The 16,367-nt window shown below is 42.8% G+C and overlaps 1 protein-coding gene across 1 annotated transcript in view; it reads right to left on the minus strand.

The window, feature by feature from the left end:
• Positions 1–16,367, minus strand: part of LOC135210964 (general transcription factor 3C polypeptide 3-like) — a 641,134-nt gene that overhangs the window by 89,957 nt on the left and 534,810 nt on the right. Inside the window, exon 11 of the mRNA XM_064243945.1 lies at positions 12,190–12,391. Within this exon, the coding sequence (XP_064100015.1) occupies positions 12,190–12,391 (202 nt within the window). The remainder of the gene's footprint in view (positions 1–12,189; positions 12,392–16,367) is intronic.

The raw sequence follows: 16,367 nt of genomic DNA on the forward strand, positions 1-16,367 counted from the left end.
CCCACTTATTCTTTAGTCCTGCCACCCTGGCTGTCGCCCTCTGTTTTACGTATCGGCAGAGGCCAGCTCCTGAGCTGTTGGTCTACCTACCTTCCAGGTAGGCTAGCCTAACTTCTCCTGGACGCCCCCTTTTTCTTTACTCTCGATTTCCTTCCTTTCTGTTTTAATACTATTTTTACGATGTGTTCTGTTGGTGTTGCATGTTTGAGACTGTTAGTGTTAGCCTAGGCTATATTTTTGTCTGTCCCATTCGCCCGCATGGTCCAACCACGTTCGCGGTGGGCCAGCTGATCACCACGAGCCACCAGCTCAGTCCCCCATCTGCCTCCCTCCCCTTCGCTGGGGGGGGGAGGCAGTCCTCGCTCGCTCACGATCGCCATGGCAACCAACCGGGCACTCCTCCCCTCCTCCTCCTTTCGCAGGGAGGATACGGGAGTTATGGGGGGGTCTTGAGCCTGGCTCGTATACCGTTCTCTCCCAGGGACCCGGAGGGGTCCCTCGTGCGTTCGGGTTGGGTTGGCCACCCCGCCCGCTCGTACTGGGTCCTCTTTGGATCTCGTTATAGCTCCCTCCTCCCTCAGTCTACCCTCCCCATCCATTCTACGACGGACTCGCCGGCTCCGCCAGCTCCTTGGGGGGTAGCAGAGAGTAGCTCTTACATGCATCTATTTTTCTACATTTATAATGCTTTTTATATTTCATTGTTCTGTTATCACTTTTCCGCTAGTCTGGCGGAGTGCCTGCTCACCATCCGGGTTCTCCGTCTGCTTGCGAAAATTTTGTACGGCGGGGCTACGCTTCGCTGGCTTTGGTTAATATATTTATTTGAGTTAATCTTCTCGTGTCTCTCCGCTGTGCTTGTACCCTCACCTCGGTGTACCCTCGGTATATGAGCAGGTAACTGGTTCGAAGGAAATCTTCACTCCGGTGTACCGGTGTATATCGGACCAGTTTACCACGTCTTACGGACTATCTCTCACGGAGTAAAGGAGAGGATTATGCCCAGAAAAATTCTAACTCCGGCATGCAGCGGAGTATAATTTCTCTTAGCAGGTTAACCCTGTTAGTAACTGCCGATACTCATGTATCTGTCCACTTACAGGCTACCAACTGCCAAGAACCGGGGTGCAACGCCATCCTCCAGGATCCCTGTGGTCACGAGGTCTGCTGGACCCATGCTCCCTGTGCCATTCGCCATAACAACTTGGTGGTATGGCACCACGAAGCCTGCTCCATTTGTTATGATCTGGTGGATCAGTTTACCGCCGGAGTAAGTATATACCGGAGTAATATACTTATAACTGTTCTTGGTATACTTATACTGTTATATGCAATATGTTAAGAGATATAAATATTACTTAGTCTTAAGTGTTAATCATATATCTTTGGGTTTCGTTGTAAGGACTACAATGACCCTTTATTTCAGGCTACCGCCGTGAAGGACGCCGCGTCGGCTACCTTGAGGGCCTGGGTCGGAGGCTTTGGGAAGAACGTCTCCAAGGGGCAGCCATACATCCTGGACAAGAGTATGGCTGTCCGCCTCTTCCCAGGCGGCAAGCCGACCGGGTACGTCGACCCAGCAGCAGCAGCTCCGTGCATCGCCGCTATCCAGCAGCAGGTGGCGCAGGCATTGGCGGACCAAGGGACCCCGGAGATCGCCGAGGATGTGGCGACACTTGATTTAAATGTAGAGCCTATGACAGTAGGTGAGAGCAATTTGTTAGTTGAGGTAGGTTTGCTAGGAGCTCAAGGGCTTCCCTTGGGCTTGTCAGGATCTTCGTCCCCTATTCCTTCTTCATCTTCTTTCCAAGGCTTTTCTGAGTCGGACATTCCGGCGAAGACGTCATCAGCTTCAGCTATCCCTAAAGTGAAAGGGAAGCGAGAGCAGAAGACCCTAGAGAGGGCGTCTTCTAAGAAGACCTCGTCCTCATCATCTCATAAGACTCCGGCTCACCAACCCGGAGCAGAGAAATCGAAGTCTTCTTCAACTTCTCATTCAAAAGGGTCTAGGGGCAAGTCCTCTAAAGAGAAGGCCCGTGCTTCAACAGAGCCAGAGCCTTCGACGTCTACCGGAGCGCGTCCTAAGACTCCTGTGTCGGTCAGGGACCCTAGTCCCTTCGACACCGAGGCATTCACCGTCAGTGTTATGCAACGGTGGGGAACCTAGTTAGTAACATGGTTAACAACAGGCTCGTACAGATGCTTTCACGCATCTCCACCTCGTTTGAGGAGTCTGGCCAGTCAATCCGGAACATTTCGGAGAGGCTGGCAAACCAGGAGAATCTGTTGGCGGGTCTCAGGGAGAATCCCCCAGCAGTTCTTCCTCAAGCAGGTACCGAAGTACCAACCATGCCGGATTACAACTCTCTCCCTCCCTTCACCATGAGCAATCCTTGAAGGGTCGCAGCTTTTGCCCCCTTCAAGGATGGTATGATTTCCATTCCCGATTGTGGAACTCGGAGAATAGAGGACTTCGAGTTCCACCCCGCCAATCTCCAACCACCCTTCATGGGCTATGCTCGATTGACGGAGACAGCAATGAGGAGGGAGGATAGGATCCTAAAGGAACCAGTTATTTACAGTTGGGATCAAGCTCAGAGGGAATGGGTTAGAAGCCCTGAAGAGTGGGATTGAGTCAATACCAAGCTTCAGGCTTTCAAAAGCCCATTCACCATCTTTGTATCAGAGGAGGAGACACCACTTCCCTTTACCACAAAGCTGGCAGAGGTAACTTTTCAGGCCGCCATGAAAGACGAGCCTATGCCTCAACTGAGAGAGTCTGAACCAACGTCTCTACTCTTTCCAGGATCCGAAGACCTCTGGGCAGATCTGCCGCCCACCTTCACGATCGGGAAGCTCAAACCAGATTGTGCTATTGCACAATTTGGGGAGAGACTCCCGAGGTTGCCGGATAACCTGATTCAAGCGGAGTTTGACGCTAGGACTAGGTTAGGGAGGACCTTGAACGCCCTAGTTATGACACAGGTTTCTGCGATCACTTACGGGACGGAACCTCTGTTCAAGCTATTAGCAAAGGCGCAAACACACACAGTACAGTGTGATCTTTACGACTTTATAATAGCTAGACGCAACTGCAGGAAGCACGTCCTGCAGGAAGCCACAATCAGGCACGAGCCAAACAAGCTACTTGCGTCTTCCATCTGGGGCGCTGACCTCTTTCCCGAATCTGTGGTGAACGAGGTTCAGCATGAGGCGACCAGGCTGAATCAGAGCCTTAAGGTCCGCTGGGGACTTTCTGTCAAGAGGAAGCCAGAAGTTACCCCCTCAACTGGGAAGAAGCTGAAGAAGCCCAGGAAGTTCCCACCTTTCCAGGCTGCTCAGCAACAACAAGTTGTTCAGGCAGTTCCTATGTCCCAAGTGGTTCAGCCATTGGCGGCAAAGAACCAAGCCCAACCAATTCTCCTGCTGGCATCCCAAAACCAGCCCTCGACCTCTTATGTTGTATCTCCGGCATTCAATCCTGTTTTTGAAGGGCAGGCATTCCAAGCCTTCAACAGGTTTGGGAGAGGAAGTAAAGCTAGAGGTGCATTTCGCCAGAGGGGTGGCGGAAGGACACCTAGCAGGGGAAAGCACTTCCGTGGAGGACGCGGATCATGCCCTGCCCAAAGTCAGTGAGAACCCTCAGGTAGGAGGGAGGCTGTTCCTCTATCAGCACAGATGGGGATTCAGCAGTTGGGCACAGAGCATTGTGTCCAAAGGGCTGGGATGGAGTTGGATCAAAGGTCCCCCTCCATCCAAAACATTCCTTCAAGAACCAACAAAGGAATTGACAGAGTATGCACAAGAACTCCTTCAGAAAGGAGTAGTATCAAGAGTCAAACATTTAAAGTTTCAAGGACGCTTGTTCAGCGTGCCAAAGAAAGGCTCAACCAAACGAAGAATAATCTTAGACTTGTCCCGTCTAAACTTATTCATTCGTTGCAACAAGTTCAAAATGCTGACTATCTCGCAGGTGTGGACCTTACTTCCCCGTGGGGCCGTCACCACCTCTATCGATCTTACAGACGCATACTATCATATCCCAGTTGCGAGACACTTCCGCCCATATCTAGGCTTCAGGTTGGGAAACCAGGCATTCTCCTTTAAAGTGATGCCCTTCGGGTTGAACGTAGCCCCCAGGTATTCACGAAAATAGCGGAATCAGTAGTCCAACAACTAAGATCCCAAGGGATAATGGTAGTAGCATATCTGGACAATTGGCTCATCTGGGCAACAACCGTCGAAGAATGCCTCAAGGCCACGAGCAAAGTGAATGACAGTTTTCTGGAACATCTGGGGTTCCAAATAAACAGGGCAAGTCATGACTAATGCCGGAATCTCGTTTTCATGGTCGGCATTCAGTGGGACCTAAACTCCCACACTCTGTCAATTCTGTTGGCCAAAAGGAAAGAAATAGCCAAGTCAATAAGGCAATTCCTCAAATGCAAACAGACATCAAGGAGAAACCAGGAAAGAATCCTAGGTTCTCACCAGTTTGCGTCAGTCACAGATGTTCTGCTGAAAGCAAGGTTGAAAGATATAAATCGAGTTTGGCGCTCAAGAGCAAACATCAAATCTCGAGACAAGTTGTCATGCATCCCGCCGATTCTTCGCAAACGTCTCCGCCCCTGGGCGGAGGCCAAAAACCTGTCCAAATCAGTCCCTCTCCAATTCCCTCCTCCAGCGTTGGTTATCCACACGGACGCCTCTCTGAGCGGTTGGGGGGGTTATTCCCAATTCAAGAAAGTTCAAGGGACTTGGTCGCCTCAATTCCGCCAGCTTCACATAAACGTACTGGAAGCTATGGCAGTATTCCTCACACTGAAGAGGCTTCTACCAGCCAAGAATTCCCATATCAAGCTAGTACTGGACAGCGCAGTGGTAGTACACTGCATCAACAGGGGAGGATCCAAATCAAGACATGTGAACCATGTCATGATAGCCATTTTCTCTCTGACAGCCAAGTACAAATGGCATCTATCCTCCACTCATCTGGCGGGAGTAAGGAACGTGATAGCAGACGCTCTGTCTCGGTCAGTTCCTCTAGAATCAGAGTGGTCTCTGGACAGGCGCTCATTCCAGTGGGTATGCCAAAAGGTCCCAGGCCTCCAGATGGATCTTTTCGCGTCACAATCCAACCACAAGCTCCCTTGCTATGTGGCCCCCAACCTGGACCCTCTGCCCTATGCCACAGACTGGAATCAATGGAGAAAGATATACATCTTTCTTCCAGTGAATCTTCTATTGAAAGTCCTGAACAAGCTCAGGTCGTTCAAGGGACAGGTGGCTCTAGTAGCCCCGGATTGGCCCAAGAGCAATTGGTACCCTCTCCTCCTGGAATTGGGTCTTCGGCCTCAAAGGATTCCGGACCCCAAACTGTCTCAATCAGTACAAATGAGGACTGTGTTCGCTTCCTCAGGAACTCTCAAAGCCCTAACTTTATGGCCTTCATGAAGTTCACGGCTAAGAGAGATGCAAATATCGATCCCCAAAATATCCTTTTCTTAGAATCAGATAAAAGGGAATCAACATTGCGCCAATATGATGCAGCAGTTAAAAAATTAGCAAATTTCCTGAAGGAAACGGATTCTCAAACCATGACAGTTAATCTAGCTATATCTTTTTTCAGATCCCTGTTTGAAAAAGGTCTAGCAGCTAGTACTATTACAACCAATAAGTCAGCTTTAAAGAAAATCTTCCAGGTTGGCTTTAAGATAGACTTAACAGACTCTTACTTTTCGTCTATCCCTAAAGCTTGTGCTAGGCTCAGACCTTCAGAAAGGCCTAGTTCAATTTCATGGTTCTTGAATGACGTTCTCAAACTGGCTTCAGATACTGACAACGACTCATGCAATTATATGATGATATTAAGGAAAACATTATTCTTACTAAGTCTGGCCTCAGGAGCCAGGATATCTGAACTGTCGGCTCTTTCCAGAGACTCTGGCCATGTCGAATTTCTCCCTTCAGGAGAAGTTCTATTATCTCCAGATCGCAGTTTTTTGGCTAAAAACGAGGATCCCTTGATGAGATGGGCCCCTTGGAAGATCCTCCCTCTTCCTCAAGACTCTTTTCTATGTCCAGTGACGACCTTACGAGCCTATCTATCCAGGACATCCTGTAGGTCCTCAGGTCCCCTTTTTATAAGGGAAAAAGGTGGCACTATTTCCTTAAAAGGGATCAGGCAACAAATTCTATATTTTATTAAACAAGCCAATCCTGATTCATTCCCTAAAGCCCATGACATTAGGGCAGTAGCCACCTCAATTAATTACTTCCAGCACATGAATTTTGATGATTTAAAAAAGTACACTGGCTGGAAATCGCCGACAGTTTTCAAACGTCACTACCTGAAATCCTTGGAATCTCTTAAATTTCCGGCAGTGGCGGCGGGAAACACAATTTCCCCTGACACTGTCTAGTAGTTGTAGTCGAAGATCCAGATCTCCTTTCTACCTGCCTCACTAACATTTTCCTTTGATCCTACCGTCAGGCTCAATCTTGTTTGAGCCTTAGCTGCCTAAAAGGCTATGTATCGTGATGTGTCCCTTATTTTTATGCTAGGGTCACTCACACCTATAAATAGTTAGCCAAAATAGGCTATTTTGTGCTGATCTCCCTTATTTTTATGCTAGGGAGACTCACTTGTATATGTTAATAATTAATAATTTCTAGTTTTAAGTTATCATAAGTTAGCCTAAGTATAATTTTAAGTTCTTCTATATAATTAAGGCTAACACATGTTACTTTATACTAGTTTAAGATTTAGTATGATAACTTTGTAAATAATTTGAAAACTAGATTATAATTATTTTGTTTTACTTTTGTGTTTTCTTGAGACCTTCTACTGTTTCTTTTTCCAAGCTTGTGCTAATTCTCTGAAACTATTTCACGAAGCGACACGGACTGAGCCCAGAAAAGGGATTTTGACGAAGGAAAAATCTATTTCTGGGCAAGGGTCCGTGTCGCCCAGTGAAATCCCCCCCTGTTTATCTCCCACCCTTGCGCCCAAACTTGGTCCTCTAACGTCGAGGATAGCCACGAGAGGCGCTGTTGTCGGCATGGGTGGGTGAGTAGTAGTAGTTGCTGGCGCGGCCTGTGTACCAGCTCTCTCTGGGAGGGGGGATTTTGATAGAGGAGAACTCTAAATGACAAGAGGTCCATGGTAGTGGTCTCACTCGCCCCAGTACCATACCGACAACCTCTTTTTATTTAGGGTGAGCGAGTCAGGATACTCTGACATCCCCCTCTTTTATTTTTCTCTGGTAATGTTAGTATCATTTACCTAGAAATATGAACTGAAGGGATATATTTCACTGGGCGACACGGACCCTTGCCCAGAAATAGATTTTTCCTTCGTCAAAATCCCTTTTTCAACTTCTCCTGGAAAGTAGAGGAATTTTCTTAGATTTTTTTTTTACACCATGTGCATTTGCATATCTTCCTCTTTCCAGTGATGAAATTTTTATTTCTATTTTGCTGACCTCAAAGTTTACCCGATCTGGGGTGCTACACACTGATAAATTATCCAGTCCACTAAGGGTTAAGAGAGCCGCTTTGGATAATTAATATCTCTGGATGGTGCTATTCTTAACTCAAGAGACATGGCAGTACATATAGCCAGGTATCGTCTTCTACTACAGTGGGATTTGTTGCAGCTAAGGAAATGTCTGTGGCTAGCAAGTTCTAAAATCACCATGTCCCTTCCCAGGGCTCAGTACCATAACACATCGAAAAAAACAGAGTAAACAAATGTAGTCATCAAAATCAAACATTAAAAACTAACACCTACCCATTAAAAAGAACTGGTGGATACTCCAAATAATTAGTAACTCCGGCTTCCCTTGACTCAACAACCTTCATCAAGGCGAAGAGAACAAAGGGCAGGAAGAACAGACTTCCTATACACCCTCACCCACACCATGCCAGCAACTGAAAACGGGCCCAAGGTACAGTATGGTCCCGAAATATACATGATCAGATTGTGCAATTCCCCTTTTATGCAGTTGCTAGTTCATAAAAATAGATTTTCTTTATCTGCAAAGCCGTTCAAAGTCTGCGAGTCACGCACCCACAAAATGTATCAAATCTTCAATTTTATTCAGATCTTCACATTCAGAAACAGAACAAACTGAGACAGGCACTCATAACCAAGTTTGTTAGGCCTAACGGGAGTGAAGATGCGCATGATCCGCCAGTCCCCAAAACCTCAAATGGTTCACAAAGCCTTCTCTCTCCAAAAGAACTCTTCACGGAGGATAAGACAGAGTAGTTTGAAGGTTTTTTGGTAGAGGATGGGTAAAGGAAATTCTACCCAAAAGACTTTTCTGGGCTCGACCTGTGTCGGCCGGTGAAATGTACCTATAGCACTCATTTCTAGGTGTAAATAAATGCTAAATATACCAGAGAAAAAAGCCATATGGAATGCTGGAGTTACTACCTCCAGCTCGCTCACCCTCATAGGGTGTCGGTATAGCACAGGGGCAAGTGGAAGCCACTACCACAGATGCTTTGCCAATTAGAAGTCTCCTCTCTCAAAATCCCTCTCTACAGAGGTGCCGTTACAACGTCTACCTTCCGCTCGCTACTACTACCTCTGCCAGAAACCCTCATTACTGAAATAGCCCTCTCGTGTCTGCACGCGCCGTTTTTGCTGTCTCCAGGAAGTGTTTTCTGCAAAGCATCATGTCTTCCCTTGATAAAGAAGCTTCTTCATCTAAGTTGAGTATTCCATTTATCGTTTTTCAACAAGTTGGGGCAACGATGCATCAATATTTGGCCCTTATTTTAAGTCTCTTGTTCTTGGGAGCCGGGTATGACGCTCTTACGATCCGCCATTTTGGATGTATGGTTGGCGGCGTGCGCGATTATATAAGTTTTTATCTCGCTGTGTATTTTATTCACCGTTTAGCACTTCACTGTATAGGCTACTGTTTTCGTATTCTTTATCGTCATTCTAGCTCCTTACGAATACTGAGAGCTCTGTTTTTACGGTTTTATCCTTACGTTTTTAGCCTATTATACGGCCCGTCTCGCTCCTGACGTATACTGGGGCTTTGTTTTTTACTGTTTGACCTTACGTTATTAGCCTTTTATAGGGCATTTTTCGTTATCATCAGTCCCTCAGGAGCGTGTTGGTTCTCTTTCGTGCGTACGGTGATATGCTTCATATTACGTTATTTCTAGTTTAATTTTCGATTATAATAATGTATTGCTATTTGATGAGGTTGGAAGTTCTTCACGATGTCCTTCCCTGGCCTATCCAACCAGACCTAGGCTAGGTTTTGGAGGGTAGGCTAGGCGGGCTGAGTTTATCCCACCACCCTTAGTGGCTCCCTGTACCGCCAACCCGACCAGGCAGATATGTTTGCTTGGAAGGTGGCCCAGGACTAGAGAAATCCTCTCTTGTTACTGTTAGGTATTTATGTTTATAACTACCTATTACCAGAGGTTATATTTGTGTTTACAGATACTTACTACTCGTTAAGCATAACTACCCTGTTAACTATCTTGTCTTCTTTTAAACTGTATATCATTATAGGTTAGTCTTAAAAATAAAGTCATTCAGGAAGGATCTATCTGAGTTTCGTGTCCATCCAAATATACTTCAATGGCGACGAGGAACTGACTCACGAAAGGGAAAATTAAGGATGGCGCATTTGGGTAATATAGCAGCATATGACAAATCCGATTATGTCGAAAGGTTTGATCAGTTCTGCTTAGCAAATGACATAACAGAGGAAGATAAGAAACGGGCAGTTTTCTTGAGCGCCATCAGCACTCCTACATATGGACTTCTGAAAACATTGCTTGCCCCTAATAAGCCCTCATCAAGGACTTATCGAGAACTTATTGAGCTTTTGAAAAATCACCTCCACCCAAAACCCATCCTGATAGCTGAACGTTTCAAGTTTTACAATACGAAACAACGTCCAGGAGAATCCATCACTGATTATGCAACGGAGCAACGAAAATTGGCAGAAACATGTCAGTTTGGTGCTTTTCAAGAGGAAGTTTTAAGAGACTTATTTGTTATTAGATTGGCCAACCGCTCGGCACAGAGGAAACTATTAAGTGAGCAGGAGCTTGACTTAAAGAAAGCATTTTCGATTGCGCTAAGTCAGGAAATGGCTGATGAAAACGTCACGAAGATTCAGAGTCAAACTCAAGAGGTAAAAAAAGTTGTTGGGCCGAAAGCTTCTCTCCTTGAGTGTTACCGTTGCGGGAAGACAAACCATAAGGCTGATGTTTGTTTCCATAAGGATACTGAGAGTAATGGGTGTCATAAAAAAGGACACCTTCGTAGAATGTGCAGAATGGAAAATCACACCACAGTCAATCAAAATTGGAAATATGGAAGACAAGGAAGGAAACGATCGACGGTCAACATGGCAGAGGAGGAGACCAGCAGCTAAGAAGAAACTACAGAGTGCACACTACAGGATGAATTGGTGCATACATTGAAATACTGTGTTAAGAAAATGAAAGCAAGACACAATAAGGTTCCAGAGATAATAGTGAAAGTTGAATTAAATGGGATACCAATTGATATGGAATTGGACACGGGAGCTTCTGTGTCACTGATAAGTGAAGAGTTCTACGCTAAACATCTGAAAAATACAGTACTTCAATCCAGCGATATTGTGCTGAAAACCATGACGAGAGAAAAAATAGAAGTCGTCGGGATATGCTACGTAACTATGGAAGTTCATGGATACAGAGTGGAGGAAGTGCCATTGTATGTGGTACAGGGAAATGGACCTGCCTTAATCGGTAGGGACTGGCTGCATTTTGCGAAATTTGACTGGAAAAAGTTAGCTGTAAATCATCTGCATTCTGGTATTCTGAAAAACTCAAAGTTAGAAGAACTGTTAAGGAAATATGGTGATGTCTGATGGTGAACTGGGTACAGCCAAGAATATAAAGGCTCATATTCGTGTAAGAAAGGATGCAAAACCAATCTTTTATAAAGCGAGAACAGTTCCTTATGCTATCAGGGATGCTGTGAATGCAAACTTAAAAGACTAGAATTGGAAGGAATTATTGAGAAAGTTGACTATAGTGAGTGGGCGGCACCAAGGCCAGAATCAAGGTCAGAAATGCAATCCTTCCTGGGGCTGGTAAACCATTACCGTCGCTATGTGCCAAATCTCTCATCAGTCGCGGCGCCTCTCACGGAATTACTGCATAAAGACAGAAAATGGCATTGGTCAGTAGAGTGTGAAAGAGCTTTTTCAGAGATTAAAAAAATGCTGACCACTGAAACAGGAGTATTAGTGCACTATGATTTGAGTAAACCTGTGACGTTGGCAGTAGATACATCACCCAAAGGACTTGGAGCAGTGCTTTCCCATATCACCAGTAATGGAGAAAGACCAATTGCTTATGCATCGAGAATGTTAACACCCACTGAGCGTAACTATTCCCAAATTGAGCGTGAGGGTTTGGCAATCATCTTTGGACTACGGAAGTTTCATCAATATTTATATGGTCGTAAATTCACCCTTATTACAAATAACAAACCACTGTCATGCATTCTGGGACCCAGTCCTTGCAGCTGCAAGAATACAACGCTGGGCTATACAGTTAGCAGCTTATGATTATGACAATGAATTACGTCGTTCAAGTGACAATGGAAATGCTGATGCACTCTCATGGTTGCCTTTACCAGATTGTGACTCTGATGCATCAGATAAGCTTGTAAACTGGACACAAGAAGCAACTGCATTTAACATGCACCAGGTGAACTCTCTTCCTGTAACTGCGAAATCTGTTGCAAGGGAAACTTTGCATGATGCTGTACTGGCTAGCTTTATATTCATAACCTTGTCTGAAAGATAAACGACAATTCCAGCTCACATTCACAAGTTAAATCCCTTTGTAAAGACCAAAAGTTTGTATTTGTGTAAGAGCAAATAGCATTTTATACCAACAATACAATTGGATATTTATGAAGCTTTTGAAATTAATGGAAAAATTTAACAGCAAAAATCGAAACCTACTTCACAAAATTATCCTATCAAAATGGAAAGCACTTGAATATATTTCCTTCAAAATTACCAACAAAACTATCATCACCTGCTTTTGGAATACATACTTTCCCTTTCACTGTACATAAAATATCCAGTAGTGTTCCATAGTTGTTTTCACAGCAGTTAATTTTTAATAAAAAGATTCCCGTTCACTTACCTGACCATAAGCTTGCGCTGCCTCTTCCATTTGGTCCAAAGCAGCAAGACATTCTCCATACTGAAGCCAAACTGCAGCAACATTATACTGTTTTGATGTTATCAGAGGACGTAATAATGGCAGTGCAGCTTCATGGTAATCGGCACTCATATAAGCTTCAGCAGTGTCTAAGTACAAGTCTCCAAATTCCTCTTCTGACTCACTAAAAAGAATGCATATTTCCAAATTAAAAATTGAAAAACACTAAATGTCAAAACTGCAATAATGATGATAGGAGTAAACATATTGTTTTTTATCTAGAGTGATATTCTTAAGATCACTTAACTTTCATTCTTAAAACATAGTATTTTGATCATGCGTAGTTCTCTACATACTTTGCTGTCACTTTGCCCAGACAAGAAATAAAAACTGGTATAATTTTAGATTTTGGTAAAAAAAAAATATAACTTACAAAATGTATAAAAAAGAAAACATGTCCTTTGTGATCCAGGTATGTAACATTACATATGGTTCCAAGGTTTTAACACACAATTCTTGCCTTACACAATTTTGTTTTAAGCAATTTCAACTCTGCATACAAAAATCTGATAAAAACTTGCACTCAAAATAAGAACTCAAAATTTTGTCTCACTTAGTAGACACCTTATAATAAGCTCAATCCTGGCATTATAAACAGTGAGGAGAGATGCTGAGCACCTTTAAGTCAGTTCTTACACATCTACAGACAAAAAGCCAAGATATGTGTATAAAAAGGGAAATAAGAAATCATGGAAACTAAATTATCTTTCTTTTTCTTTCACATACACACACACAGTGCTCACCCACTTTTACATAGGAACAGGTTCCAGAACCTGCGGCAAAAATGCAAAAATCCCCTCTAAAAATTTTTATAACTGGCTTATATGTAACTGCCAAATACCCAGTACCCCTTAACTTTAATGAACAGATAGCTTATCAGCAGTAGTAATAACAGGTTTGGGACAGGGAAGCAATATTAAACACCACTGATTTGGAAAGAATTGGATCGGAAAGGGGTGTCAATACTCCTATAGCCCATAATTTCACTAATGGCAACTTTTACACTGGCTAAAATCATGAATTTGGCCACCTGGCATCTCAGGACTTCTGTTCTGCTTCTGGCTTCAAAGGAAAAAGTGCTGCATCTCTGCCTCACTGACGTCTTTTTGTAAATTTGCTCATAAATATACCAAGAGGTTACTGTTGCTTTTTGTTCTTGTCTTTTATGTAAATGTAATTTTGCAAAGAAAAGTGCAAAGAAATATTAGAAAAAGACATGTACAGATAAAAAAAGTTACTGAATCTTCGTTCTCAGTAAATCTACGTCAATATTTTTCAACAAATATGCTAAGAATTTGTTACTTATTTTATTTCTTATCTGTTTTGATATTGTCTGGGCTGTAATTATAATTTTACAAATCAAATAAAATTATTTATTAGAAAAAAAACATAAGTGGGTAAAATTTGAGTGTCTTGTAAATGAGGCCCCACAAGGGTTTGTAAACAGTCATTTCTGGGTTCAACCTGTGTCTGCAGTGAAAAATCCCTGTAGCTCATTTTTCAATTATAAATAAACTCTAGATATACCAGAGAAAAAGCTAGCATGTTATGCTGAAGTTACTACCCTCAGCGCGAGCACCCCGAAGGGTGTCGGTATAAGTATAGGGGCGATGTGGAAACCACAATTCACAGGACCTCTGCCACTTAGAAGATTCCCTCTCCAAAATCCCCATTCGCGGTGGGAGCCGTCACAACGAACCCTACCACAATCTCCTCTCGCTACTACTACTAATACCCACGCGCTCCTTACATTCCTGTACTAGAGAGTGTGTGTGCTACACGCGCTTTCGCTGCTCCAGGATTTATCTCTCTAAGTGAAGATGGCTACATCGCAACTTCCTTCTGCACCAAAGTTGAGTACTCCAATTTGTGTTTTCGTAACTTGTATAGTCGGAATGCTTTACTGATTGCCTCAGCCCCTCAAAAAGTATTGTGGGCGCCGCCGGCTGAACCACCATTTTCAGAGCATCAATGCAACGCGAGTGAATTTCACACACTAATCTACCGAAACTATAAAGATAGGCTATAAGATTAAGTTGGTTTCATTGTATTATACTAAGAATAGGGAAGGAGTGCCCCTAATCCGCCCGTGAATTCGTTGGGATTTAAAGAGTAGTTATTTAACGTACACTTTAACGACAGATTTTCCTCACACGGCTCATGGGCGGACGGGCATCAGTCCCTGCATGAATTACAGTGATACTTTTAGATTAAGGATAGCCTAGACTATTTAGTAGGTTGTTATTTGGTATTTTAAGAGGCTGGTTGAGTTGCCCCCCCTTCCCCTCCCCTCATAGCCAAACTAGCCTAGAATAGGCTTGGTGAGGTAGCCTAGGTGTTCCTTCCTGATACCCTGATCACAGTTGGACCTACTTGTGACATACCTTAGGATGTTTGTAGTAACATCTTTCTCCGAATCTGCAATTCCCTCTTTTCAAAAGGTTGCAGACTTGGTCTTTCTTGTCTATTTTTTCCTCTTTCCCATCATTGTGTAGATCTGGGTAGAGCTTCTTCGGGATTTTCTTTTGTGTTGTCATGTCGTAATTTATTTCTTCGTATGTATGCTGCTTGATTGCCTCATATGTAGTATCAATGAGTATCTCTGCATCCATACTTTCATCTTGTTCTTTGTTTTCCTTATTTTTTTCTGTCATTTCAGTTTTGTTTACTTCTCTTCCGTTTTCCTCTTCTTCTTCTTCCTCTTCCTCTTCATCCTCAACTATTTGTACATTCAGTCTTGATTTAATAACATTGTCTATCCATGATAGACATGTTGAGCAAAAAATTCTGGTATCTTTTCTCATATCTTGCATTACTTCAGCACATTGCGGATGTGTCGGAATGTTGCATGCAGAACATTTTCTGATCAGGTTTTGTGGATTAACTATGCTATACCACACCTTACACAGTTTGCATGCTTTTGGCATTCTTTTTCCTATTGCATCAATTAGGATATTCATAATGTTCACCTTATTCATTTTCTTTGTCGGAATATGTTGATTTATATATATTTTCTTTATGAGTCTCTTGACCACTTGGATTTTATTTGGAACTTCTTCAATTATTTTCAAGAAGTTTTTTGTTGATTTGTTCCAGTTTGAAGGATCATATCCTTCTAATATATCTATGAATGCTTTTTTATCTTTTTGGTTAGGGCTGTTGTTGATCTCATAGATGAGAAATGCCAGCTCCCTTCCTGCTACCTCATCATATTGCGAATCTGCTAAACACGCTAAATTTCGCCATTTTTTTCCACAGTTGGAACTTACTGCCATCTTGATCTGATTTATAGTATTTCACTTGATAAACTAACTTAGCAGACGCTTTATACTACTATTTTCACACTAATCTTATCACCGACAGTTCACGAACACTTCTAGATATTTATAAATTTCCAGACGAATGTTAAACGTGTGATATCTGTTGATTAATCAGACTGTGTGCGGTAACGTCTCACCAAGCAAAATGGCACTGAGAGAGAGAGAGAGAGAGGTTATGGCTGCAGCACAAAATATATTTTGCGAATGAATAGTACATTTATGATGAAAAATTATTTACAGTACTAATTACAGTACCGTACTGTAATGTTTATATATAAATAGTACAGCAAAATACAGTAATCAATGTGTATTTATGCTTTGAGAGTCACCTGATGAATCTTATTACTGAAATGATTTAGGAAAATAATTTAGTTATTATAAGGAACTAATTTATTAATGGATTGTTATTTTTAATTTTGTACATAAAAGTTTGTGATACAGTAATTCATAATTCATTTGAGAGAGAGAGAGAGAGAGAGAGAGAGAGAGAGAGAGAGAGAGAGAGAGAGAGAGAGAGAGAGAGAATTATATGTTGTTACAGAAAAACTACTACAGTACTGAAGCCTGGAGGTTTAAAGTTGCCTACATAAGAAATTTGGATGGATTTTGAATATTTTTTTTTGGTGATTACATCAATACAGTACATATATGTAAATAGATTTTTAAATGAAAAAATATGTTATAAATATTTTGCTATGTTTTCTCTTTAAAGTATCTATATGTATACTGAGAGAGGAAGAGACAGCAGAAGAGTTTTTAATAAAATTTATGGGAGATGGC

This window comes from Macrobrachium nipponense, chromosome 4 (assembly GCF_015104395.2).
Source record: "Macrobrachium nipponense isolate FS-2020 chromosome 4, ASM1510439v2, whole genome shotgun sequence".
Classification (NCBI taxonomy): Eukaryota; Metazoa; Arthropoda; class Malacostraca; order Decapoda; family Palaemonidae; genus Macrobrachium; species Macrobrachium nipponense.